This window comes from Brachyhypopomus gauderio, chromosome 4, assembly GCF_052324685.1.
Source record: "Brachyhypopomus gauderio isolate BG-103 chromosome 4, BGAUD_0.2, whole genome shotgun sequence".
Classification (NCBI taxonomy): domain Eukaryota; kingdom Metazoa; phylum Chordata; class Actinopteri; order Gymnotiformes; family Hypopomidae; genus Brachyhypopomus; species Brachyhypopomus gauderio.
In genome coordinates, this window is record NC_135214.1 from 7,587 (window position 1) to 35,431 (window position 27,845).

Sequence of the window (27,845 nt, forward strand, 5' to 3'; positions counted from 1 at the left end):
GACTCTATTAGTGGATGGAAGTGCTATCACACAAAGCCTTCTCTATGTTTTTTGACTGTCCACACTTCAAATGATTTCCTAAATTCACAATGAATTTTGCATTATGTAGTCCCAAGGGAGTTCACAGTAAATACTGATATTTGCCTGTGGAAGCCATTGTGTTCTGAAAATTGTGGGTTTTTAAAAATGTTGTGGATGGTTGTTTGCTTATTTTACTCACAATATCTGTGTTTTCTCTATTAGGATAGTCTTGTTATAATTAAGTTCAGGTCAGAGTTCAATGTTGGTGGAATATTTTCAAATGTATGGCAACCTACTAGGTAAGTTGTGAAGTTCATGAGGCTGATAATGACACTATTTGGCAAAGAAACATATACGGATTACCCAGGAGGCCCCACAGTTGAAAATCACGACCATGTGCTGTACTATACATGTCATGCATGGGTTACAAAGACATGCATGAACATCATTACTGAGTGTATATCTATCCCTCTGATTATACTGAACTTTGCCACATCTCTCGAGTCTTAGGAAAGGTTCTCAGCTGTGTTGTTGAGTGTGTATATTTATAAATTCGTATCGTCTAATGTCGGTTGACAGTGCGTGTGTACGTTCTCTGAGGTTTGCCTGTTCTCTAGTGCCCTGTCTTCCTGTGATTCACCTCCTCTGTCTTTTTCCCATGAATCCTTGGTCTGGTGCTGCACATTTGCTGGTGATAGACCTTGGACTGTACACTACGTTGTTATTAATAATACCCACAATCCAGCAAATGGAACATTCTCCCTGGTGTGTTCACTGCATAAACACACCTTTAACACGCTTTTATTTTTCCATTCAACACCAAACACTCGTATACTCTGGTGTGTGAAATGAGACAGAGGAAGAACAAAATTCATGTGCAGAAATCAGGAGTCAGTTTCAAATGACTACGTTATACTTACCAAACCTAATAAAAAGCAAAGGCACACCCAAGGAAACACTAAAACAATAACGGCAATAAAAAAAATAAACAAATGTAGGTTCCCAGACTGACTACACTACACTGTTCCCTCTTGCACCTCAGCTGATGTTGACAGTCGAATAGATTGTGGTGTCGGTGGCACTGGGCATCTGTGAAAATGGCACACAGGATTAGGTACATGCACAGTAAATTGTAAAATAATGAACAAATAATGGATTGTTCTGATAATAGACACGCCATCTCGGTTCTAAAGAAACAAAAGTCTGTAGATGTAGGTACTGGATATTCAGTAATGTCAGAAAAGTGGCCACTGTGCCAAATAAAAGCTGCTAATGGCTTACCTCGCTGTTTGAGGACTCTGCATTGGTCCCTGAAATGATCATGATGTCATTTGCAGCGGTACAGTGAAATGTTCAATACCCATTATATTACTTGTCATGTAGAAATGTGCATCGTCTTATATATTGATGAAGAAAAAACGAATCTTCTATAACCTGCTGTGTGGTCTTACCATGACACAGGCCCACTACAGTAACTGAGGCGTAGTGGAGTTCATCTTCCTCCTGGGGTTTTACCATGGCAACACGAACAGCATCTAGTGAGGGAGAGTGTGTTTCATGTTTAGGATGGATCTCTTATATATTCAAAACCAATCATGTACTGACAAAAATGAATTTATATATTTTTATCAATTACAAATTCCATATCTTCGTTTAGCAAATTTTATTGAATTTATGCATATTTGCTGAGAATATATTTAAAACATTGAAAATGATCATGTTTTGGGGTGCTAATTTCTGTCCCCACAACCCTGGCTTCACTGTTTTACACCTTTGTGTTTAATTAAAATACGTCATAAATACTTTCCACCTCCGGAAAACACTGTTCTGCTGTTTATAACACTGTGAAAAGAGCCAGGTGAAGTCTGGACAAGTTGGTCTCCTGACTCCTGAAAAACTGCCTTTCCCTCAGATGTCTGAACCTTACAGTCAGCACTTAGAAAGACAATGTATGGTGAACTGGAACCATTATAAAATACACACTACACACTAGTTTAAGCATACAGTATCATTATAAGGTGATACCTCTGTTCAGTGTGTTTAATGGCTGCATCACGCTGACTGTACTCACCTGTGGATGTCATCTCTGTCATAGATGGTATATCTACAGTAGGGTGCACAATGACATAAAACAGACGTTTAGCTACAACTGACAGACAGGCAGGACAAGTGATTTGGTGTATCTGGTCGTGGGAACTGTGGCACTGCTAGGAGCAGGTGAGGTTACCAGCAGGTGATTGTTTGTGACAGAAGAAGAAGAGGATTCCCACCACCACCACCACACACACGGTCACACCGCAGGACACCACCACTGCAGTACGCACCCCTGTGTCTTCTGCCACTCTGCCGTCTCCTGCACAGATACATCACACGCTAGCCGACGGCGCGAGGGTAGTCAGCTTAGCAGTGTCACCTTGGACATATCAGTGTCCTTGACTTTACTAGTGTTACCACAGGACAAAGTGACCTTTGTGCTTAACATGAAGCTGAAATGACCCTCTAACAGTTTTAAATCTTAAATCGGTGGAACATGGAAGAGTGGTACCCTCTTTGTGGAGAACTGCAGTGTGGTTTGGCTTCCCTGATGAAGGCGTTTGTGTTGGTGCTGTGAGTGTTATGGGCACCAGCGCACTGAGGTTCTTCCCAGTAAACACAGCACACTGCCACAGGTGTTTCTCCTCACTGACGCTGTCCACAGTTATACTGAGGGTCTTGCTGCTGCTTTTTGTCAGGACTTCCTGTTTGACCAGCACTCCCCTGCCCCCCTCCATACTCAGCCAGGCCAGGGTCACATGGTCAGTCACCTCAGACACCTCGCAGGTCAGAACCACGGGGCGATTCCTGAACACACCACCAGGGGGCTCTGCAGAGACTGACATCACCAGCGATCCAAAATACATAACAATACTCTCAACAAATACATTGATAAGAAAAATATATTGGTAGAAAATGTACCTCTTAATGTGTGAAGTACTGAAGTGGAATAAATGGTTTTATCATTCACCACACATTTATATGTGCCATTGTAAATGAACTTCACAGGTGAAATATGAAAATTGAACTGCTGGCCATTGTAAAGCATAGTTGTATGTTGCCCTGGCGCTATGGGTCCGGTTACATTGGGTTCTCTCCCTTCCTCAGCTGCTATCATGACAACGTTGGTCTCCTCTGAATGCCAGATCCACATAATTCGGTCGTAAAGCTTTTTGGACTTACAGATGAGCAACAAGTCACTGTGGTTAGAGCTCTCTCTGTATAGTATATTCTTTTTCTGGGTTGAATCTAGAAAGACAGCAAGAATAGCAAGTTTACCATTTTATATATATATATATATATATATATGTATATGAGAGCAGGAGGTGGACACATAGCATTTTGGATATATCGCTTGGTGTGCTGGTTGTTCACAGAATTCTTACATTTGGACACATCCAGCATTTGGGCTGCCTTCGTCAACATCTTCCCCTTGTATATTAAATTGCAGAGGTATTTCCCCTGACTGTCATGGGTGACAGTGTGTAAGAGGAGGAAGGCGGTGTTGTTGTAGAACAGGGTGGTGTTTGCAGTGGGAGCTCCCTCTCTCTCCCACCACACTGTGGAGAATTCTGGGAGGAGGGACACCTTACAGCACAGTGTGACGTCATTTCCTTGCTGGGCTTTTTGAAAGAAATAAGTAAATATTTGTTTTCATGTTCCAAGATATTTGCTCATTGATATGAAAATGTTTTATGGCTTTTACTGTGAATGTAGACAGACAGAAACAAAACCAAATAATCTATTTTTTATTCACACAATAAAGGTTTTCTGGTCTCTGTATGCAACATATAATTACTAAGGGGTTCTTTGATGGATCCCCCCCTCCCCCCTCCCCCCCCCCCCCCCCCCCCATCCCCAGCAAACAGCCTTAGTTTGTTGGTGGCAACCAAGTGGCTTTTGTTATATATTTTATTGTTTTCAGGTTCATCTCATTTACTACCACCCATGTGTCTGATTATGTCTTTGTTTCCCTCTTTTTAAAAGCCCCCTTCCTGCTTTAACAGATCTGTCTGTTATTAATATTGTTTGGGGTTTCTTTCATTTGCCTTTGTGCCCTGGTTTTGAGTTTTGCTGTGTTTTCATTAAAATCTTCAGTTGGGAATTTGTGTTTGCTTCCTCTTTTATTGCATGTTCTTCACCCATGACAGGTGCACGCAGCTCGAAAAGGAAACATCTTGTTCATTTGGTTAAATACAACACGCTTATGATATCCAACCTGAGAAGCCTGACTTGCTAGAAAAACTGATGGACCTTTGATAGCACAATAAAGTCAAACAAAGGGTCCTGTATTTTCAAAAGTCACAAACAGCCAGAGGTGGGACCAAGTCAGTGTTTTGCAAGTCTCAAGTAAGTCCAAGTCTTTATACCTCAAGTCCCGAGTCAAGTCTCAAGCAAAGACACTCAAGTCAAGTCAAGTCTCGAGTCAAGACAGGCAATAGTCAAGTCAAGTCCCAAGTCTGAAACTTGGAATTTCAAGTCCTTTCGAGTCTTTTTTTTTTTTTTTACCAATGTTGCAGGTATATTTTAAATGTAAATAACAGACATGCGTTCTTTTTAAAATCTGTATTCTCCTCAAATCTTGATAAAACATGTGCAACTGAAAACACGAAGTATAAAAAAAATTAAAATTACACCTCTTTATTGCACAGTTCAATTTGTTAAACTTAGCTGCAAAAATATTCATACTTTAAACTACAATTTTCCAGAAATAAATATTCTGTGAAAAAGTCATAAGTAGAACTCCATGTTTAAATAAAAAGTGCTGATATTTTCACAGTACAATACAAAGAACCATAACAGCATTTTCCCTCTCTTCTCTTATCTGGTTTCTTGGAGAACATGTGTGAGTGACACAAGACAAACAAATATAAGAACTGAACAATTAACAGGAATCTGCAACTTTAGACATTTCAGTAAACTATTCTGCATTGCATTTGCTGGTCAAAAGTCTGTATGTCATTTGTGCACGATGAATGATGTCCCCATAGCTGAAAACTCGCTCCACTTTTGTCAATATATTTTTTTCTCGACGTAGATGTCTTCAAATACACAATCCATGCTGAGATAGAACTGGATATTATGATGGTGACAGAGAGAGGCTCTCTTCCCCGAGTTCAGATACAGAACCCAGGGTTGCCAACTCTCACGCATTGAGCATGAGACACACGCATTTGACCGTCTTCACACGCTCTCACGCCACACATCCGATTTCTCACGCCGGAAAAATTCTAGTTTATTTACCTCTGATCCACATCTATGATTCAATGAGTTACTAGTTTGCTCTGGCACCAACCACTGGCGATCGATCGATCGCGATATAATACTTAATTTGTGTCCATTTTACAACCCGCCCGGTAAAAATTTACGTTCGCCAACCCCCCATTTGATTGGTTGTGCTGCAGCTCATGCACACACACACGTACAGAGTGTGGAAAAGCAGAGGACTGGTCTGCGTCAGAAGGACGGAAATGAAATTAATGGGGCGCACTTTATAAATATTAATATGCGTTTTAAAATTTAGATTTGGGGTAAAAAAAATCAAGTATTTGCAAGTAAACAGGTTCAAGTCCAATTCAAGTCCCAAGTTATTGGTGTAAAAGTCCAAGTCAAGTCTAAGTCTCTGAATATTTTTTCAAGTCAAGTCAAAAGTCTTAATATTAATGACTCGAGTCTGACTCGAGTCCAAGTCATGTGACTCGAGTCCCCACCTCTGCAAACAGCTATATTATACCTGCTTTCTAGAGAAAATTGTTCAAACAGCTAAATTATACCTACTTCCTAGAGAAAATCTTATGTTTATGATTTCCCCACAGTTGTGAGGTTCAGCAGAGATGGGTACCTGTGATCTCTGGGCATGGTGTGAGCTGGAGTGTGTAATTCTGGTCATAACGTTGCTTCTGTTGCACATCTGTGGCAGTAGAAATACTCAGTTTCTACTTTATGTCAGTAACAAGTTTCATGAAAATGTAAATCCATATACAACATATCAAAATAAATACACGACTGTGTACTGTGTTTAATAGCTCAAATACTTTCAAATGAATAGCGCTGAAGGTAAATGTGTTTGAATCTTCAAGGGATTGTAAACATCTATATAAAAATCTGTGTAAAAAAAAGTGTCAAGCCTACTGAACATAGAACAAAAACAAACGCACAGACAGAAACGTGTGCACAGAGACATTTTTCTGAGACTCACCTGTAGCTTGAATTCCACAGCAGTATTTAAATATAAAACTAAAGCCAATCCACAGTATAAAGCACATGTTTCTCATCAACTCTGCCAAGAACCAGTGGGTGTGTAGCTACGCCTTCCATGCTAGACTGACCTCAGCGGAAACGAAAGCAGAAATATACAATAACATACCACGTGTTTTTAAAACCTACCCTGAGAACATTTCTGCTATATATATAATGATGGAAAAAAATAATTGTATTATACATGGTATAATTTAGGGTGACCCAGGACATCCAATCAGCATTATGTTTGGTGATCAAGTCTAAATGGCTTCATGTTCGCTTCTCATTTCAGTATAGTGTGTGTGTGTGTGTGTGTGTGTGTGCGCGTGTGTATTTTTTAATTTTTTTGCACAGACGAGATGAGTACATTCATTTTCAAACGTGACCATCAGTCTGAGCTTCTTTGTTGCAGAACAGCATGAAGAGATCAATGATGCCATTTCCATTGGGTTTTGGTCAAAATTAGTCCATTTTATGCGTGATCTAAACATAACTTGAACATCACATATTTATGTTAGCTTTTAATCTCTGTCATTTTTACACAGTAAGAACAAAAATGTCAATAAAGATTAAAAAAAGTTATTAAAGTGATACAAAATCCAAACAGAAACCCAGTGAAAATAAATTCCTATTAGCGAGCTACATTAAATGCACAATATACATTACAAGTCTCAAGAAAACATAAATTAATACAACACTGTATTACAGTTTCAACATACTGTTTTCAGTGTGTCATTTTTTTTACAGTTATCCATATATCCTAAACATGACACGTGCAAATATTGAAAAGAAACAACCTCTTACTGTAAAACACACACACACACACACACACACACACACACACACACATACACACACACACACACACTGCAGGGTTTTTCCACTAATGACTCAGGACATCTTGATAGTGGAGTAGATGATGTCTTTATCACTGGATGTTGTCTAAAAACATATGCAACTGGTAAATTACCTTTTAAAACTAAACCAACGTTAACAAAGAAAAGTATAACACTGGCCCACATACTAAACTGAAAATACTTTCCTCACCTTTTTAGATTGTCTGCTGGGGTCTATAACAAAAGAGAAGTCAATGAGATATGTTCATCAAGTCTGTGTGATACCTTTTTAGTCAGTGCTTATTAACTACTTAGTACTTATTACAGGTTTCTTAATAGACAATCTTTTTCAACCAGATTAAAATAATGCATCAAAAGGTGACTAGAACTTCCCTTACCCATAAGGCTGATATCTCTCAAAATAGACTTTAGCATACCATGTTGGGGTCCCGTGACTGACACCGTAGAGTAAATGACCTCTGCCCCTGTGTTTATGAGAGAGTGAACCCTGAGTGAACCCTGACCCATAACCTTTAGGATGCAGGCATGTCAGGCCCAAACAGTTTGGGTTACATGTACTTTGAACAATACTGATACTGGTGTTAGAAAGGATTCTCTGAGCTCTTAGACTGTTAGCACACGTAACTGAGGACTACCACAATCCATCTCAAAACACTGTAAGCACTTTAGTTTTATTTTCATAGGTCACCTCTGTCTATCCGTGAGTCTGTGACGTTTTCAGGAGTTGCGTCCGACTGAGCTGAATGGCGCCCTCTTCTGTCTAACGGGGGCATCCCACCTGTAACAGACATCAAGAAGACATTATAGAGTGATGTCTTCATTTGACTTTGAAAGAAAAATCTACTCAGAGATTAAAGTACTGAGATTAAATGACAAAACAGAGAAGGATTAACAGTGTGGTCAAAATGAATGCAAAAAGAGGTAGGAAATATTATTTTTGAAAACATTTTAAAATATATAAAAAAAACATTTTGATATTTATTCAAAATAAATGACATCCTGTATGTGTTTATGAGACCAAAAAAGATTTTTTGACAGGCGTGCTCAGACATCAGTTCCACAATGTTAATATATGTGCCTCACTGGTTTAAAATGAAATGTGCCATATTTTTGTCAATTGTGATTTTTACACCCCAATCGAAATTTGTCCTCCGCTTTTAACCCATCTGTGCAGTCAGAACACACACACACACACTAGTGATTACTAGGGGTCTGTGGATTACACATGCCCAGAGCGGTGGGCAGCCCTAGCCCGGCGCCCGGGGAGCAGTTGGGGTTAGGTGCCTTGCTCAAGGGCACCTCAGTCATGGCCTGTCTGGGAATCGAACCCACGACCCTCCGGCCACAAGACTAGTTCCCTAACCGCCAGGCCATGACTGCCCCAAAATGACTTTTTGTAAAGTTATAAACCTGTTATCATTTCAAAAAGAGGTTTTGTGGGTTTACCAGCTGTGGTGGATTTGATCCGGTAAAAAGCCAGAACTGCGACCAAGATGCAAACACCCAGGACCCCAGCAGAAACCATGGCAACCAAACTCATCAGTCTACCGCCCTCTTCTGTTGAACCAGGTTCGTGCGTGTATGTAAAACAAACATTTCTCATAAATTAGCCAATGCACAATTTCTATGAAGTTTTGCAACTCTGTTTAACCAATCAGAGAACTTAACTAACAATTCAGCCAAACAGGTACAATTACTGAACCCTAAAGGCCTGCTATAATTAACACAACATTATGGAAAGAGAAGCAGGTGACATCTGTGTGTGGTGAAACATGTAAGAGTGTTTGTGGAGAACTGCAGTGTGGTTTGGCTTCCCTGATGAAGGCGTTTGTGTTGGTGCTGTGAGTGTTATGGGCACCAGCGCACTGAGGTTCTTCCCAGTAAACACAGCACACTGCCACAGGTGTTTCTCCTCACTGACGCTGTCCACAGTTATACTGAGGGTCTTGTTGCTGCTTTTTGTCAGGACTTCCTGTTTGACCAGCACTCCCCTGCCCCCCTCCATACTCAGCCAGGCCAGGGTCACATGGTCAGTCACCTCAGACACCTCGCAGGTCAGAACCACGGGGCGATTCCTGAACGCACCACCAGGGGGCTCTGCAGAGACTGACAGCACCAGCGACACAGAACATAAAGAGTTACGCCACATTTAGGCTGCACAGACGACAGGTGGAAAATTACGAGTGTCTACATGTTCACGGTTACATTTACACCAGACTAGAATGCAGGCTACATGTTCACTTTTAATTTATTAATGAAGACATCCTTACTCACCTCTGAGTGTTCTCAACCATATTGTGGTGAAGACTTTCCTGTCTCCTTTAACATAGCAACCATACTCCCCACTGTCATTAAACATAACAGCTTTGATATGCAAGGGGAAAAAGAACCCATCATAAACAGGCACTGAAAACCTTGTATTTTTAATCTTTACGATATTTCCCCCATTTTCGCCTCTCGCTATATCCCGTTGGCTTGACTCGAGTTTCCATATTGCAGTGGTGTAATTGTTTTTTGACTTGCAAATTAGAGACACTTCGCTGTTGTCCACTCGATATAGAATATGGATTTTTTCGTAGGTTTCTGGTTAAAAAAGTGGGAATATTAACATGTATTAGATGTACTAATATTCAAAGTAAAAAAATCAAAAGAAACAATTTAATTGATTGAACATTTAGCTCATGCCATTTAAGAGATTGGTAGTCCAGTTACAGAAAACAAATAACATTACTAATATAGGCCTACTCATCTCAGTTTGAACTTACTCTGGGAGACATTGATATATCTATGAACCTGACGCCCCTCACTCTTGCAGAGATATTTCCCCTGACTGTCGTGGGTGACGGTGTGTAAGAGGAGGAAGGCGGTGTTGTTGTAGAACAGGGTGGTGTTTGCAGTGGGAGCTCCCTCTCTCTCCCACCACACTGTGGAGGTTTCTGGAAGGTCCGACATCTTACAGCTCAGACTCACGTCAGATCCAAGAGTGACATAATCCGTTTCAGATTGTTCTTCTAATGAAAAAAACACATGACAAACTACATTTACCACATTACGTTTCATGTAACTGTGCCACTATTACAAGAATCACACACACACACACACACACACACACACACACACACACACACACACACACACACACACACACACACACATTCTCTCGCAGCAACATAATTGAACTCATTTTGTCCTGAGGCAAAAATGTTGGAAGCTGTGATATAGGTCAGAGGCCTGGTGCGAGTGGCTACACCCTTGTGGTGTCCCTCCATCCAGGGTGGATGATCTGAGGTATCATTCGACATTGTGTAAAATCTATCAATCATGGAAACTTGGACAACTCCATGCCGTTCACAGGTTAATGGCTAGTCTGATATTTCATTCCAGTTTGCATTCTGTTCTGTTGAGAACTACCAGCTCAGAAGTGCAGGTGGGAAGAACTTTCCAGAAGTAGAATTTGCATATCAGAAAACTAAATCTCTGAGTTTTCCAGAGAAATCAGGATTGTCAAGCTGTCATCGCCTTTTATGTTTTAGATTAACCAGAACAAAGTCAGTCTCTCTACTGTCGCCCCAGTTAGTGGCTCTTGAACACCAAATGTTCACAGTGGTGGGTGTAATGGTTGTGAGACTCGTGGTGCGCAGCTTTTAGGGTTCATACGGTATATTTGGCACCATCTTCCAGGGTTTACGGTATTATCATGTAGGAAGTTCAACGACAGCAGGTTGTGCACAGAACTGCGCTTGTTTAACCAAACGGTTGCGTGAAGTGTTGCTGAAACAGGCTTTTAAATAGAAAGTTGTGTTGTTTCCTGTCCCTGTAGATGTTTTACACTACTGAGAGGTATGTGCGGTTTCGTTTGGAGTTTCACTGCATGGGCTGCATTGGGTCACATTTGGCCCACAAATGAACCCCAGAAGAGTAAATTAAGTGGAAGTTCTACGTATCTTAAAGCTTATCCAACACGTACCAGACTGCTGCTGCATTTCAATCAATCAATCAATCAAATTTTATTTATATAGCGCTTTTTACAACAGTTGTTGTCACAAAGCAGCTTTACAAGTGCCGAGTCCTAGCCCCCAGTGAGCAAGCCAAAGGCGACAGTGGCAAGGAAAAACTCCCTAGTTTTTTGCATGAGGAAGAAACCTTGAGAGGAACCAAGACTCAGGGGGGGAACCCATCCTCCTCTGGCCGACACCGGTCACCATGACAACAACAACAATATAGACAGAATGTAGACAGAATGTAAAAGATGCAATAATGTCAATTTAGACCGAAAAATATGTAATAATGTCCATCATGGTGTAGGCATCCGGTTAGGCAGGAGGTGGCCGGCCAGGATGGATCGCTTGTCTCTCCTCATCTCATTATTCCTCAAGCAGGCGGGCAGCCATGTGGAGAAATGAAACAGGGAAAATTAGCTCTGTATGAGGACATATACAGGACAGGTAAATTTTAAACATTTCTGGAGTGTGGCAGCAACTCCGGCACTAAGTTAAATTATTACAGCCTAGCTAAAAAAAGGCAGAACCAGAAGGTAACATAGGCTTGGGGGCATTCTGAGACAATGGCATCCGTCCACTGCACTGTCAACAAACTTGAGTGACCACGAGCAGTGACAGGATGACAGCACCAGTACCCCAGTCTACCATAAAACCCTTCGTCTATGAACCCCTGGATCTGTACCTTTATCTAAGGGGGATATTAATTATCAAACGCTAGACTAAATAAGTGGGTTTTCAACCTAGATTTAAAGATTGTGACTGTGTCAGAGTCCCGGACACATTTAGGAAGATTATTCCAAAGCTGGGGGGCCTTATAAGAAAAGGCTCTTCCCCCTGCTGTTACCTTGTTAATTTGTGGAACTAATAACAGACCAGCACCCTGTGATCTTAGTTGACGTGGGGGTTCATAGTAGGAAATAAGTTCCTGGAGGTATTCAGGAGCAAGCCCGTGTAGTGCTTTATATGCTAATAATAGAATTTTAAAATCAATACGAAATTTAACTGGGAGCCAATGCAGGGCTGATAGGACTGGTCTAATATGCTGAAATTTTCTAGTTCTGGTCAGAACTCTAGCTGCAGCATTTTGAACTACTTGAAGTTTATTTAGATTCCTATTTGAACATCCTGACAGTAGTGAATTGCAGTAGTCTAGTCTAGAGCTAACAAATGCGTGCACCAATTTTTCTGCATCATCCTGTGATAATGCATTTCTTAATTTGGCAATGTTGCGGAGATGTAGAAAAGCTATCCTAGTAGTATTATCTATATATTTATCAAATGATAGGTCAGAGTCGAGTATGATGCCTAGGTTTTTGGCTACAGTGCCAGGTGTAATGGGATAGTCTGCAAGATTAAGCATTAAATTTGGAATTTTCTGTCTTGCGGCCTTAGGGCCCACAAGGAGAACTTCTGTTTTGTCCTCATTTAATTGTAGGAAGTTTAGAGACATCCAGCATTTAATATCTCTTACACAGGCCTCAATTTTTCCTAAACTGAGTTTGTCATCGGGTTTGGCTGATATGTAAAGTTGAGTGTCATCCGCATAGCAGTGAAAATTGACACCATGTTTGTTTATAACTGTGCCCAATGGTAGCATATATAATGTAAATAATAGTGGTCCTAAGATGGAGCCTTGCGGGACCCCATATTTAACCATTGTACGTTTGGATGAAATATTATTGAGCTCTACAAACTGATAGCGATTTGTTAAGTAAGACTGAAACCATGAAAGGGCTGTGCCTGAGACTCCAACCCAGCGTTCTAACCTTTCTAGCAAGATCCTATGATCAATTGTGTCGAAAGCTGCACTAAGATCAAGAAGCACTAACAGTGATACATAGCCTTGATCTGATGCAAGGAGGAGATCATTTGTTACTTTAACTAATGCTGTTTCAGTACTGTGATGGGGCCTAAAACCAGATTGGAACTTTTCAAATGTGTTATTCCTATGCAGATATAGGCATAATTGCTGGGCAACAGCTTTTTCTATGATCTTAGATATAAATGATGTGTTTGAAATGGGTCTATAATTAGATAGCACAGTCGGATCAAGATTTGGTTTCTTGATCAGAGGTTTGATAATTGCTAATTTACATGATTTGGGCATGTGACCTATTGTAATGGATGAGTTAACTATAGTTAGAAGAGGTTCAGTTACAGCTGGTAATACCTCTTTTAATAACTTTGAGGGAACCGAGTCTAATGTGCAGGTAGTACAATTTAAGGAAGAAATTATTTTCTCTAATTCTGATTTTGGGAGTGGATGAAAAGCATCAAGTTTTTCTCCCGGTATGTAATTTAAATCAATATCAACCAAACCAGATGACATACCAGTTGTATTGCTAATAAAGGGTTTTATATTTTGTCTAATATTCTCTATTTTATTATCAAAGAAATCTATAAATACATTACTAGTGAGGTTTACTGGAATCTGAGGTTCTGTGCCTGCTTGATTTTTTGTAAGTTTAGAAATAGTATTAAAAAGAAATCTAGGATTGTTTTTATTTTTCTCTATCAGTGAGGCTAAGTATGCTGAGCGTGCTTTAGTGAGTGCCCGTTTGTAGTCAATAATGCTATCCTTCCAGGCACAGTGGAATACTTCCAATTTAGTAGATCGCCATTTCCGCTCTAATTTACGTGCTATTTGTTTTAAGTTTCTAGTTTGGTCGGTGTACCATGGGGCGAGCTTTTTGGATCTAGCTTTTTTATATTTTAGTGGAGCTACTATATCTAGAGCTGATCTGCAGGTATTCTCTAAGTCAGTGGTTCTCAAACTTTTTAGACAAAGTACCACCAACTGTCAAACGAAAAACCTCCACGTACCACCTACTACCCCCCCCCCCCCCCCCAAAAAAAAAAAAAAAAAGAAAAAGCTGTTTGGCAAGTTTAAGTTGTTGACGGGGGGGCGGGGGGCGAATGTAAATTGTTACCGGGAGGATGTAAAATAGACACGAATTAAGTATTAGGCTATATCACGATGGTTGGCGCCAGAGCGAACTAGTAACTCATTGAATCATAGATGTGGATCAGAGGTAAATAAACTAGATTTTTTTTTGTCGACGTGAGAAATCGGATGTGTGGCGTGTGAAGACGGTCAAATGCGTGTGTCTCACGCATTTGGCAACCCTGCTTATTACACACATATGTTATAATGTAGTTCTCCTGTAGTTCGTGTTGGTAGTGGTTGGTTTACAGCACAAAAAGTCTTCGTGCAACATGCCCTCATACTCATATCGCACGTAAACGAGCAAGTTGGCTAAATCTGCGACATCTAGGGATTCATCTAACTGCAGTGAGAAGCATTTACTCATTTTAATTCTCTCGGTCAATGTTTGTCTGACGTTGTCCACCATTTCATCAATTCTGCGAGTGACCGTGTCGTTTGAAAGATGCACCAGGTCGAACTGTTTAGCGACATTTTCTCCGCACATAATACGAGTAATCCCTTTTAGTTTCTGAATTTCAGGACTTGTCATAATTCTGTTTTAATAAAAAAAAATGTGTTGTGTAAAAAAAAAAAAAAAACCTCAAAGCATCTTTTATTTTCCGAGTTCATCTGGCGTACCACCGCGGGGTGCTCTGCGTACCACCAGTGGTACGCGTACCACAGTTTGAGAACCACTGCTCTAAGTAGTCGGTTAGACTATCTAACTCTCCTGGATCGGATGGCGAGTGGGCTAAAGCAGTTAAGTCAGGGAGGGTTTCAATAAACCGTGCTGCTGTTGATGAATTTATTGAGCGCTTTATACACTGCCGAGGAGACGGGCGGGTATTTATGTTAAGGTGAAAATCGAATTTTACTAAATAATGATCGGAGATTGCTACGGTTTGCGGGAGTATGTTTATATTATCTACGTCGATACCCAGCGTTAATATTAGATCTAGGGTATGATTTCGATAATGTGTAGGTCCTACTACGTTTTGTTTAATGCCGACAGAGTTCAATATAGAAGTAAAAGCCCTTGTCAGTGGATCCTCCGCATTATCAAAGTGTATGTTAAAGTCTCCTACCATTATTATTTTGTCACTACATACTGCTAAATTTGCTGCAAAATCGGTGAAATCGTTTAAGAAATCTGAGTAAGGCCCTGGTGGTCTGTATACATTAGTTAGGGAGAATGTACTTTTATTTTCCGATGGACTAATAACATTAATAGACTGCATCTCAAATGAGTTTGAGATATCTAAGTATTTCTGATGAATTTCTAAACAATCACGATAGATTATACATATTCCACCTCCTCTGCCTGACAGTCTAGGTCTATGTATATAACTATATCCCACAGGAGTGGCTTCGTTTAGAGTTAAATAATCACCAGATTGAACCCACGTTTCAGTTAGACAAAGAATATCAATTTTCTGGTCTGTTATAAGTTCATTTACAAAAACTGCTTTTGAGTTGAGCGATCGAATATTGATTAATCCAATTTTCAGATCGGTCATATAGGTTGTAATAATTTGATGTGAAGTCTGAATATTAGTTAAAAACTTCGGGCGGACTATTTTCTTATGATTTAGTTTAACCCGGGGCACAGACACAGTCTCAATCCTAAGGGAACTTGGTGACGCCTCTAAGCAGCTCGCAGACAGGTTTAACCCGTTAGTCTGCGGCCTGGTCGCGACCCTGGACAGTCAGCAGCTCCTAGTGCTACTCTGCCGACTAGCTAACAGGCTATGGGCTATGCTGCAAGATAACAGGGCAGCGCCATCCCGGGTGGGGTGGACACCGTCCCTGCCTAAAAGACCAGGCTTGCCCTCGAACTCTTCCCAATTATTAATAAAGCCCACTTGATTTTCTGAACACCACTTGGACATCCAGCGGTTTAGCGACGTGAGCCTGCTGTACTGCTCATCACCGCGCCGCATTGGGATGGGGCCAGAGCAGATTACGGCATCGGACATCGTCTGGGCTAATTTAACCACCTCTTTAACATTAGCCTTAGTCACCTCTGACTGCCGCAGACGTATATCGTTGGCCCCTACATGAATCACTATCCTAGAAAACCTCCTATGAGCTAACAATCTAAGGTTGCCACTAATGTCCGGCGCTCTGGCTCCCGGTAAACAGCTGACTGTAACCGCTGGTGCCCCTACAGCTACAGCTACTTTCACGTGTCGGACTATAGAGTCTCCTATGACCAGAGTCTCCTCAGCGGGTGTAACACTGAGCGGGGCAAACCTGTTGGACACGTGAACCGGGGAGTGGTGCTCTGGTGGGCTAGCGCTGGCGTTAGCGGTAGCTGCAGCCCTCGCTCTCCGACTACGCCGCCGAGACGTCACCCATTCGCCCCGCTGTGAGGGCTCTATCGCCGGAGTCGCGGAGGCGCTAGTTCTCCCTGGCGCGTCCACACCTACTACAGACCCTGTCTCTCTATCCCTCAATAATGAGTGGACGCGTCGCTCTAAACTTTCCACTTTCGCCACGAGAGAATTTACTAGTTTGCACCTCTGACAAATACTATCACTATTACTATCAGTGGCGAAAGGGTCTAGACTAAACATGCCACACTCCGAACACGGGAACAAACCAACGCCAGCCATGAATAAATCAAAACACTTACCGTGTCTAGCCGATATATAAACTTACGCTAGCTGATTTGTGAAGGCAGAAAGTTGGTCAGCGGCCGGAATAAAACCTGTAAAATGTGTCTAGGAATGCAAAAGGTAAAGGTTAGCACGTAAATAGATTATTATACTTTAGAAAACAATTTCAAAATTCGCTCCGCAACAGCGTCGGTCAGCAGGAAGCAGCGTCGTCCTGTTACTGCTGCAAGTGCAGTGTTTTCTGCTCTTTGATGGATGGTTACTGCTAACATCAGTACCGTTTTCTTTTTTTTTGCCTGAGCAAATACTGTTTCTCTGTTTGGTCCTTATAGAAAGACACGATGGAGTCAAAAGAGTTGTAAGACAGCAGTACCATCTGTACTTGGTCTGGGACCGGTAAGTTTCCCTTCACCTTTGACCCCGACAGCCAGTTTGGTGTCCTGGAGTGAGAATGTTACATCTCCAGTGATGATCTGTGCTGAAATGTATTTACTCCCATTAAAAAAAACAAAAAAACTAAATGTTAATCATTCTCTGTTCCTTCACCTTTGAACCTGGATGTGTCTGACAGCTTATTCTTCTGGGGGTTCTAGCCATTGTATCTTTTTAATAGCTTCTGTCTTCATATTCCCGTTGTTATTGTGGTGTAGTAAACGGTTAGTGTGCACTGTGAATGCTCAGGGTATGATATTTCTTTATAATTATAATTATAATGGTATTTCTTTATAATTATAATTATAATGGTATTTCTTTATAATTATAATTATAATGGTATTTCTTTCTTAAAGTCAGTGAAACTTATTCTACTTGTTGTTTTCAAGCTCTTTCTAAAATTAGATTATACAAACAAAAAATGACATTGGCAAGTCCCTCCAAATCACCTTTGCAAAGTATCCCCTATAAAAAGTACCTTGCATGATAAAATTAAGTAATAGTTTAATAAAATTTAGTACAACACTGTTGTAGCCTAACGTAGAAATTAGTGTATTTCTTTTTCGATAGGAAAAAGATGCCATTACATCATATACTGTATTCTTTATTATTTTACTTTAAATGGTTTTTACATTGTACAAACATTTTAATATAAAAAATAACAATAATAAATATGCAGTCGTCTACCTTTGAATTACCATCAGACTTAGCTGAGCTGTGGGAGGCCTATTCAGATGTTACAGCTATGAATAATCCAATGCGTATGCACTGGCTAAAGGGACAAAGATCGAATTATTGCGTTATTGTGTCAATATTGTATGCATGTATTGGTGCAGGAAAATAAAAGGATTGGCTACTTGAAAAAGTATTGCTGGGGTCATAGAAAATCTATTTGCAGTGCCACTTGCTTGTGAAAGACAATACTATACTCGTTCAGTTATAACGAAAGCTGGACTTGGCCAATCAGCTTGTGTGTGTTTATACTGAACAGAACAACTGGATAAAGATCTTTATATCTTGTACACTCCCCAAAGAAACACACTGTGCTTAGTTTTTCATTGCAAGCTAAGCTCATCCAATGATTACAGCAAAAATGTCCTTTTAAGTAACTGGGTTTTTTATTTTATTTTGCTGTTTATTGGGCTGTTGAGTGTAACCACACAAACTGATGATTTCTACTTTCATAATTTACTGTTACCTTTAGTTTAACATCTTCTCCGCTGACAGGATGCTGTTTCACTAACACTAGATAATGTGGCTTTGACAGCATTGTTTTAAGGGTTTTAAGAAAGGATCAGTGATGGGTAATTGAGTTGAAGTAACTGTTAGTTGAGTTGCAGTGAAGTCTAAACCACAACATTACAGGCACAACGCTCTACTCTGTGGGACCTTCACTAACTTTACCCTGTCAGTAATGCCGTCCGTCACACAACAGTGCTTGCCTTTATTCATTCTGTGCACAGCGACTTCCAAACACCTCAAACATGAGCGGTATTGTAGTTTTATGACTATCGTGCTAGTGAATCAAGCCCAGGACGTTGATCAAGTGTAAAGAAACAGGAGTATCGCCTGTGAGAGAACGGCATGAGGCTCAACATGAAGAAAACACAAGACTTGGTGTGTGGTCCCTGAAGGCACCATGCAGACTTATGGCCAGCACCTCAACAAAATTACTCAGGTTAAATATCTTGGATCCTGGGTCACCTCCTTTGGTCACACCCCCCTCAAAGGCACAACTTGAGCCAGTGTAGTACTCAGCCATATTTAAAAAGACAGTAACATTTTATTTTCAGTGGTCCTTTATAGAGGAATACTCTTTCAACAGAGTATTAGTAACATTGTCATGAATGAGTCAGATGAGAGTTTGGAAGCAATTGCAGTCAAGTTTACTGACAAATGGAGCAGACACCAGCGATCAGACCTCAAACCAACTCATCTAATCTCAACTCCAACCATAACCTCAAACCAAAACCTAATCCTGACCCTAACCAAAATCCACAGAATGTTGTGAACAGCATGTCTAATGCTAAGATAATATATGTATTATACTTGTTACATGTTCAGTTCACTCAGGTCAAACATCTACAGATATGAACTTGGACACTCGAAATAAAGTGGAAACAAATCTGATTCATACAGTTATTTTAAATTCTCTTGAATAATGTGCTGAAAATATTCAGGTGCTTCTCTGCTCTGCTTCATTGATTGTACAGATACACAGGAGATGTAAGATGTGAAAATGTCCTATGCAGGGCTTAATTTGTAAATCTAACATTGCCGGAACGCAAACAGCGGGGGAGGGGGGGGTGACGAACGTAAATTGTCGACGGGGGGTGGCGAGCGGTAAATGTTACACTGGCGGTATAAAATGTCACCGGATCGAGGCAGACAGTTGCCGGATTGAGGCAAACAGTTGCCGGAACGCAGGCTTCAAAATTAAAGAGTTCCCGGATCCTGTTCCGGCAGGATCCGGCTCAAATTAAGCCCTGGTCCTATGCCAATAGAGCGATGTTAGAAGATAAAATAAGAAGCTGTTTTCTCTCCTCATTCCAGCTTCCACCACATTTGAGTTCTTCTCAGGCATCATTTGAGATCTTCGCAGGGGTCAACAGGTAGGCACTTCCTTTTGTCTGTGTTTCGTTGAAGTTGAATTAGGCCCTCAACACTTCCAGAAGGCTCAACCGTGATATCTGGTGGTGGGGCATCAGCTACACCCCACCTCCCCTGTTCCAAGGTCACTAGTAAACCAGGCCATACCTCTTAAGCACTACGCAGCAACAAACATCTATTTGACTTGAGCACTATGCCACTAACGAACCTGTAAATCCATGATGGCCTTCCCAGCGACTAAGGCCCAACTCAAACCCGCTGCCTCAATTCATGAATGCTCAGTGCTGCAAGATCCACATAGAGTTTATGTACAGATATTCTCAAGCAGATTCTGTCCAGATCCATCCTGGGCACCATAGTGACTGCAGGCGGCTAGTGTAAACCTCTAGCCTGCTATGGAGGTCATCAGTGTAAAATGTGCCACAAAAAAATGCTAATAAGGCCGTTAGTTAATCATTGATAAATCAACAAATTTATGTCCAGGCCAAACTTAAAATAAAACTGTCAATTTGTTATTCTTACAGATATCAGTATGTGCATCTTAATTGTTTAGTTTTTCATATTTTCCTTTTTTTTCCTGCTGTCTTCATAGGTAAAGATAAGACTTACCCACTGTGTTGGCTATGACACCACACTGAAGTGCACACATGAACATAAACCAGAAAGACATGTTCACAAGTATCTTCTGCCCGAGACTGCTGTGTCTTCTGGAGTTACACAAGGAAGTAGTTGAGAAAGGGGAACTAAAACCACATATGACCACCCTGACGTTTTTTTATAGTCCAAATGCTAATATTTAGAACTTTTTCATATAATGCATATACTGTTCAGTGCAAAGGTAGGTCCTTTGCAAAGATGTACATTAAAGTGGCTGTGGAAATGCTAAGTAAGTCTTGTAAGTCTTATTCCTTTGTCTCTGCCTGCCAACATCATGCTTTTTGCCCTGTGAATGACCCGCCATTTGTATAAATTCTGCTGAAAGTAGAGCTATTATTGGCACTTTGTCATATGACCACATGAAGCAATCGTACATCTGGGTTTTCCTACATGATTGCATATATTCAGGCATCACGCTATCTTGAAAACAGAACAAGACTCACCTTTTTAAAAAAGTTCACCATGTAGTTACACTGGCTTACATTACAATGCATTTTTCCCCTGTAGTAGTTCAGAAAATGCTTTCACAACCTATATGTCCACCTTGGTGATGTTTAGTAAGAAAGCCATGTCACCATGAAGTGAATGTTTAACCAGTATCTCAGAAGGACTAATGATCACTGTTGGAATCATTGCTGTATAGGACTACAGGTGAAAAGACGCTATCATGACTTACAGACTGTTTGAGGAGAAACACCATGCATCCCTTTATCAGAAGTATCGCCTTACTCCCCCCAATGAGGTGAAGGAACTTGTCCTGAAGTACCTGGATAAAAAGGTTGGCCAAATATATATTTATGTTTCCACTGTTTGTGCTTACCGTGGTTTTTGTGTGTGATCTCAGACTCTTATTTATCCAGCTGTGCCTCTCTGGGGGTAAAAACACTAATGGGGTTATTGTTATTGTACCATAGTCAGATCAGCGGGTTCTCAGAGCCTTCTTGACATTGGAGAGGGGTGTTGGTGAGAGAGAGAGAGGTGTTGGTGCAGTTCACTGAACTCTATCCTACATTTCACTCTTTCAGAACACAGTCTGACACCACAGTCTGACACCTTTTTTGATTAAAAAAAAAAGTGTTTAACACATTTATTATATAATTATAACACAATTATTAGTCTTTGCACACACAAATAGTTGTGACTTTTTGCTGTTTAGCCTACAGTTATTTACTATTTCCATAAACATTAACCATTTTCTGATCTCTATGTAATCTATAAATAAATATGGTGTGTTACTCATTAACCCACTGTAAATATGTGCTTCTCTGCCGGTTCGTCACTGTGGTGTGTGAGTTAGAAAGGACCTCCCTATGAGCTGGCGGTGGACCTTGGGTGCGGGACGGGACAGAACAGCCGCTTATTTGCACCCCACTTCCAGAACCTGGTGGGCATCGATGTGAGCATGCAGCAGGTGCAGGAGGCCAGGATGGTACCTGGGTTTGACAACATCACCTACAGGTCAGTCTCACAAGGTCTCCTCAGCGGCCGTGCCCTCCCTCGGCATCCTGTAGCCATGTCTGCTCAACTTCACCCAGTGCTCAGCAAAGCTCGCTGAAGCAGGTGTGCTCTTTCCACCGGCCTTCGGGGGGGGGGGGGGGGGGGGGGGGGGTAAGGAAATTTTGTAAGGAAATGAGGGGGAGGTACAGTGTTTGAAGGACTTTGGAGACGTGGGAGATGTTATCGTGTACTGCTCTCAGGTGTGCAGCTGTGTGCGGTGTGTTTACGTCACAGAACCGGCACCGCGGAAGAGCTGGCATTCCCCGACGGGTCCGTGGACCTGCTGACGGCAGCGTCTGCCGCTCACTGGTTCGACGTGGAGCGTTTTCTCCTGGAGGCCTCCCGTGTGCTGAAGCCACATGGTTGCATGGCCCTGCTGGGTTACACCGAAAACTTCAGCCTGCATTATGGCTCCTGTGGTGATGGTCTTAACAGCATCTACGCAGAGGTGAGGACCTGGGCCAGAACATGCAAGCCCAGGCCGGCTGGAAGTCCATGAGCAACTCTACTCCATTCGAATCTCTGCTTCACTCCAACACTCTCGTGGTGTGATGTATCTGGGTGATGCCCTGTACAGGGGATTTAGCCTTATGTGAAATAATGTTGAAAGAGCTTCAACCTGAATAAAGTTTGAGTAGAAAGCCTGACTAGTGACTAACCATACATTTAATTAGCATAACATACATTACATTTAATTAACATAGTATCGATGTTTCAATTATATTTACCACAAGTAATTTAGCATGTTTTGAATTGATTGGTTGTATAAATAAGAGAAGGATGAAAGAGGATGTTTGTTTCTTCAGGTATTGGAAACTCTCCGTCCCTACATGAGCACGCGGGTGACAGGAGCCAGCAGTAAACTTGAGTCTTTATTTGAAGCAATACCCTTCCCTGACAAAGAGAGGTATATCCACCATACCCTTCCCTGATAAAGAGAGGTATATCCACCATACCCTTCCCTGATAAAGAGAGGTATATCCACTGTCTAATAGACACTGAAGGCCCTCACATCATCAGTGCGACTCCTGCTTTCTCTGTAGCGCGATGGACCATGTGATACCGAGCTAGTCGAGTTCTCATGTGTGAATGCAGTATTCATGTTTATGCGGTGAGAGTAGATTAAGTTGGCCAAGTTCTAGTTCAGTAAAGGAGTCTGTAGCCCTGAAAGTTGAAAGGTTTTTTCTTTTTTTTTCTCTTTTTTTAATCTAACCTGCCCCCTAGGTCTCCCCTGGTCACAAAATAGCAAGAAAGCTGTAAGGTTTAGTGTAGGGAAATAATCATTCTGTGATGCGAGAACAGAGGCGGCCGAAGGCGAGGGTCACATAGAATGGTCTTTATTCTCCATCAAAAAGAATACTAGCAAACAGAAAACTGAGAGATCTGCGATGCAGCGAAATAGCCAAGCATCCTGAGAACCACAAGTACACGCGGGGAAATGTGCAGCACTGGACCAAACGACCTGCGGGTTTAAAAAGGGTGCACAACATAATAGGGAACAGGTGCTAGTACTGTGGTGATTGGGACAGAGGGAGTGGTTTGGTGCTCGGGGACGTGTGCTGTGAGGGAGTGTGAGCTGAGACACGCGCCCTCTGGTGGCGACCCGGCCTCCCCACCGTGACACATTCATGTATATGTTCTTCAATTTACTGCTATAACACACCAAGTTTTAATACAAAATAATAAATGAAACGTCTCATAATTTTATGCCAGCTTTATTTTAACAGTGCCACATAGAATATCAAAAGAAAAACTGAGAAAATTACATGAAATGAGAAATAAAAAATAATTTGCATTTCATTGAGGGAAATAAGTATTTGATCCCCTAGTAAAACATCATTTAATACTTGGTGGCAAAACCCTTGTTGGCAAGCACAGAAGTCAGACGTTACTTATAGTTTTTTATAAGGTTCGCACACACTTCACGAGTAATTTTGGCCCACTCCTCTATGCAAATCATCTCCAAATCTTTAAGGTTTTTAGGCATGCATTTGGAAACTTGAAGCTTCAACTCTCTCCATAGATTTTCTATGGGATTGAGGTCAGGAGATTGGCTAGGCCATTCCATGACCTTGATATGGTTCTTATGGAGCCACTCCTTTGTTTCCTTGGCTGTATGTTTTGGGTCGTTGTCGTGCTGAAGGACCCATCCACGACCCATTTTCAGTGCCCTGGCGGAGGCAAGGAGGTTGTCACCCAGGATTTTGCGATACATGGCCCCGTTCATCTTCCCGTCAACGCGGTGAAGTTGGCCTGTGCCCTTAGAAGAAAAACACCCCCAAAACATAATACTTCCACCACCATGCTTGACGGTGGGGATGGTGTTCTTAGGGTCATATTCTGTATTTTTCTTCCTCCAAACACATCGAGTTGAGTTGAGGCCAAATAGCTCAGTTTTGGTCTCATCTGACCACAGCATCTTCTCCCAGTTTCTCTCGGAGTCATTAATATGTTCATTGGCAAATTTGAGGCGGGCCTGGACGTGAGCTTACTTGAGCAGAGGAACCTTGCGTGCACTGCAGGACTTTAAACCATTACGTCTCAGTGTATTACCAATGGTTATTTTGGAGACTGTGGTCCCAGCTGCCTTGAGATCATTACTCAGCTCCTCCCGTGTAGTTCTTAGCTGATTTTTAACCTTTCTCATGATCAGTGAGACTCCACGAGGTGAGATCTTGCATGGAGCTCCAGGCCTGGGTCGATTGACAATAATGTTGTACTTCTTCCACTTCCGAATAACTGCACCAACAGTTGTCACCTTCTCATCCAGCTTCTTACTTATGGCTTTGTAGCCCATTCCAGCCTTGTGTAGGTCAACAATTTTTCCCTGACATCTTTAGACAGCTCTTTAGTCTTGCCCATGGTGGAGATGTTGGAGTGTCACTGAGACTGTTGGCAGGAGGCCTTTTATACAGGTGACACTTCAGGACACATGTCTCTCATCCAGGTAACGACTTCACTGTGATTAGGGTGTGTCAGTGGTCTGTGGGAGCAAACATTAGTCATGGTTTTACTAGGGGATCAAATACTTATTTCCCTCAATGAAATGCAAATTATTTTTTATTTCTCATTTCATGTAATTTTCTCCATTTTTCTTTTGATATCCTATGTGGCACTGTTCAAATAAAGCTGCCATAAAATTGAGACGTTTCATTTATTTTTTTGTATTAAAACTTTTAAAGTCAGTGGGGGATCAAATACTTATTTCCCTCAATGAAATGCAAATTATTTTGTATTTCTCATTTCATGTAATTTTCTCCATTTTTCTTTTGATAATCTATGTTGCACTGTTAAAATAAAGCTGGCATAAAATTGAGACGTTTCATTATTTTTTACGTTTACGTTTTTTGTATTAAAACTTTTAAAGTCAGTGGGGGCTCAAATACTTTTTAATAGTCGACATAATCGTGACTAGTCAACTAATCATGGCAGCCCTAGTCATGTTAAAAAATGCTTTTGAATATTAACTTTTTCTGCTGTGATGGGTTAGATCCACATCTGGCATTAGGGAGAAAATATTTGTCGTAACTTTAAATATTGTGTCTTTTAAGGATCGAATGCATCCCAGTAAAGATGCAGATGTCTGTTGATGCTGTGCTGGGCTTTGTGGAGACGTTCTCCATGTATCAGACGTACCTAAAGACAGAACCTCAAGCAGCAACAGCCCTACTGCAGTCCACAAAAATGAGGTATGAGGTATCTGTAGTTTAGATTGAATTCAGAATTTTACGGTAAACATGTATATTGGTTGGGTTAGATTGGTGTAGCAAAAGTTTCCACGGACACACTCCAAAATCATGTAGAAAGCCTTCCCAGAAGAGTGGTAACATATAAGTGTAAAAGACGGACTGACGCCATATTAATGCCACAGATTTAGGGTGGGATGATGTCATGAAAGCACGTGTAGGTGTGTGTGAAGGTGTCTCATTACTTTTGTCCATATTGTGTATGTATTTATAGTATTTCTAGTTGCTGCATGTAATAACTAAGTGTTTTCATTGTTCCAGGCTTCTGCAAGAAATGGGCGTATCATCCGGTGAAACTGAATTAGAGTTCACAACAAACTACTACTGTGTGCTGGCCTGTAAGCCTCAATAACTCTGAATGGCCAGTTGGTGGTGTGTTTGACTATTATGAGGCTCATCGTTCTGGCTTTTATAGATCTTAAAAACAAAGGATATTTGAATTTACAACTATTAGTTGTAATAGTTAACATTAGTTAACACTCTTTCCCGATTAGCTAGTTATATTCAGATCTAATTTGTTCAGCATTTGACAATGTTGTCATTTAACCTATTTTTGCATCTTCATGTTTTTATATTTAAATTAGGAAATCATAGAAATGTAAATTGCACAATGTATAATTCTAGATGAATAAAAAGGCTCCATAACTGATAAAAAGCATCACCTTTAAGTTTGTGTGTGTGCGTAATTGTGCACATATCTTTAGAAGGATAGACTATAATTTCTTAGTGTTCTCTATTGTTTTTATAAAATAAATTACTAATATTTTACAAATTAAAGTACAGTAATTAACTGGGATGAATAATTTTATGTGCTGGTGTTTCTAGTTTTCCTGACAAATCTCATCTAAACATCAATTATTCCAGATACCCATGTGGGGGGATCATAAATAATCCAGCTGATATTTGACCCGTGTTCAGAAGAGTTTACGGGTGTCTGAGTAATGAATATTAATCTGCGTCAGTACAGAGCTGCTCTCATATTTGCATTTGCCTTTCCAATTAAAAGAAAATTAAAAGTTAAAGGTAATTTTACATAGGAAGGAAATAAAAAAAAACAATTGTTGGGATCTATTTAAAAACTAATTAAACATTTGTTCCATAAAGATCTTACACATTTATCCACCAAGTCGCTGTGCTTTACAGTTTTTCTCAGTCGATTTGGTACATTTCTCACATCAGGGTGTCACGTCTGGCTCCGCCCCCTTTCTAGTATCTCGTTTTTACGTTGTACTTGTTGTCACGCCCCTCTGTTTCAGCTGTACTGTGTTAGCTCACCTTAGGCTATATGTACACACACACACTTGAAAACTATGTCCAGACTATACCTTTGGGGATCATTGTCGGTTCTTTAGCTCCTAGTTTGAAGTGCACTGTATTCAAGTCTTATTCTGGTGTTTCGTGGTTTTTTGTTTAGCTTCGGGTTTGTGTACAGTTAAAGACTCTGTTCCATTTTCAGGTTCGTAGATTTTTAGGTTTTCAGTTCATGTTTGGTCTGTGTTCTCTAACGTGATTTGTGTTATGGGTTTGTTTGAGTGCGTGTTTCTTGTCTATGTCTTGTGTCTTGTGCCTAAGTACGTTATCTTAGTTCTGTTTGGTATTTAGTCGTCGAGTTGAGGGTTAATGTCATTGTCATTTATGTAGTTCTTGCTCTGTAGTTTGTGTCTGTTTGGCCTGTGTAGGTTCCCTGAGCTTTTGCTTGGTTGCGTGTTTGTGGTGTTAGCCTATTGGGGTATTATGCCTGGCAATACATGTATGTTCTGTTGGTCTTCATGTTCATGTATGGTTGTTACTTGCTTCACGTGTGTTTGTTCGTGTCAGTGTACGTAACTATTAGTTGTACTCTTGTGTTTGGTTTAGTCTGGTGCCTTTGTCATTTCCGCTGCCTTAGAGTGTAAGTCCGTGTTCTCTGTTCATCATGCCTTGTCGTTCGCGTTCAACTTGCGTGTCCTCAGTCAATGTAGAATATGAAATTATGAAATAAACTCTACAGTCATGACCAAAAGTTTGGAGAATGATGCAAATATAAATTTTTTACAAATTCTACTGCTTCAGTTTTTATAATGGCAATTTGCATATACTCCAGAATGTTATAAAGAGTGATCAGCTTAACAGCAATTAATTGCAAAGTCAATATTTGTCTAGAAAATGAACTTCATCCCCCAAAACACATTTCAACTTCATTGCAGCTCTGCCTTAAAAGGACCAGC

The 27,845-nt window shown here is 40.8% G+C and overlaps 3 protein-coding genes across 5 annotated transcripts; 1 reads left to right on the plus strand and 2 right to left on the minus strand.

Moving 5' to 3' along the window:
• Positions 1 to 772: 772 nt before the first annotated feature.
• Positions 773 to 20,441, minus strand: LOC143511713 (uncharacterized). 3 transcript variants are annotated; one of them, XM_077001290.1, is made up of 10 exons: positions 6,254 to 7,161; positions 5,897 to 5,965; positions 3,441 to 3,677; positions 2,977 to 3,303; positions 2,567 to 2,893; positions 2,249 to 2,374; positions 2,093 to 2,125; positions 1,473 to 1,556; positions 1,303 to 1,331; positions 773 to 1,110 (listed from the first exon to the last, which is right to left on the minus strand). In XM_077001290.1, the coding sequence occupies exons 1-10, from the start codon at positions 6,327 to 6,329 to the stop codon at positions 1,060 to 1,062; spliced, it is 1,359 nt and encodes a 452-aa protein (XP_076857405.1). In that variant the 5' UTR covers positions 6,330 to 7,161; the 3' UTR covers positions 773 to 1,059. The 3 variants fall into 3 exon arrangements, 1 of the variants encoding a protein (XP_076857405.1); XR_013130235.1 differs by lacking the exons at positions 773 to 1,110; positions 1,303 to 1,331; positions 1,473 to 1,556; ... (3 more) ...; positions 2,977 to 3,303; positions 3,441 to 3,677 and adding exons at positions 7,342 to 7,364; positions 7,568 to 7,615; positions 7,840 to 7,929; ... (3 more) ...; positions 9,917 to 10,162; positions 20,348 to 20,441 and having other exon boundaries at positions 6,254 to 7,236; XR_013130234.1 differs by lacking the exons at positions 773 to 1,110; positions 1,303 to 1,331; positions 1,473 to 1,556; ... (3 more) ...; positions 2,977 to 3,303; positions 3,441 to 3,677 and adding exons at positions 7,342 to 7,364; positions 7,529 to 7,615; positions 7,840 to 7,929; ... (3 more) ...; positions 9,917 to 10,162; positions 20,348 to 20,441 and having other exon boundaries at positions 6,254 to 7,236.
• LOC143511715 (putative methyltransferase DDB_G0268948) lies at positions 10,847 to 26,299 on the plus strand. Its single transcript, XM_077001292.1, has 9 exons — positions 10,847 to 10,991; positions 17,029 to 17,092; positions 19,682 to 19,740; positions 21,039 to 21,173; positions 21,693 to 21,853; positions 22,127 to 22,340; positions 22,699 to 22,799; positions 25,444 to 25,581; positions 25,900 to 26,299. The coding sequence occupies exons 4-9, from the start codon at positions 21,063 to 21,065 to the stop codon at positions 25,988 to 25,990; spliced, it is 816 nt and encodes a 271-aa protein (XP_076857407.1). The 5' UTR covers positions 10,847 to 10,991; positions 17,029 to 17,092; positions 19,682 to 19,740; positions 21,039 to 21,062; the 3' UTR covers positions 25,991 to 26,299.
• On the minus strand, positions 11,130 to 17,169 carry LOC143511714 (uncharacterized). Its single transcript, XM_077001291.1, has 2 exons — positions 17,070 to 17,169; positions 11,130 to 16,801 (listed from the first exon to the last, which is right to left on the minus strand). The coding sequence occupies exon 2, from the start codon at positions 16,691 to 16,693 to the stop codon at positions 15,785 to 15,787; it is 909 nt and encodes a 302-aa protein (XP_076857406.1). The 5' UTR covers positions 16,694 to 16,801; positions 17,070 to 17,169; the 3' UTR covers positions 11,130 to 15,784.
• Positions 26,300 to 27,845: the final 1,546 nt, after the last annotated feature.

What these genes read in the sequence shown, in the direction of transcription:
- LOC143511713 (XM_077001290.1), bottom strand. Translation starts at nt 6,329, where the DNA reads ATGAGAAACATGTGCTTTATACTGTGGATTGGCTTTAGTTTTATATTT. An exon ending in TGTAGTGGGCCTGTGTCATG is followed by an intron (nt 1,332 to 1,472) that starts GTAAGACCACAC and finishes TGATCATTTCAG; the next exon opens with GGACCAATGCAGAGTCCTCA. An exon ending in CAGAGTCCTCAAACAGCGAG is followed by an intron (nt 1,111 to 1,302) that starts GTAAGCCATTAG and finishes CCATTTTCACAG; the next exon opens with ATGCCCAGTGCCACCGACAC.
- LOC143511715 (XM_077001292.1), top strand. Translation starts at nt 21,063, where the DNA reads ATGACTTACAGACTGTTTGAGGAGAAACACCATGCATCCCTTTATCAG. An exon ending in TTAACAGCATCTACGCAGAG is followed by an intron (nt 22,341 to 22,698) that starts GTGAGGACCTGG and finishes TTGTTTCTTCAG; the next exon opens with GTATTGGAAACTCTCCGTCC. An exon ending in CCCTTCCCTGACAAAGAGAG is followed by an intron (nt 22,800 to 25,443) that starts GTATATCCACCA and finishes GTGTCTTTTAAG; the next exon opens with GATCGAATGCATCCCAGTAA.
- LOC143511714 (XM_077001291.1), bottom strand. Translation starts at nt 16,693, where the DNA reads ATGGCTGGCGTTGGTTTGTTCCCGTGTTCGGAGTGTGGCATGTTTAGT.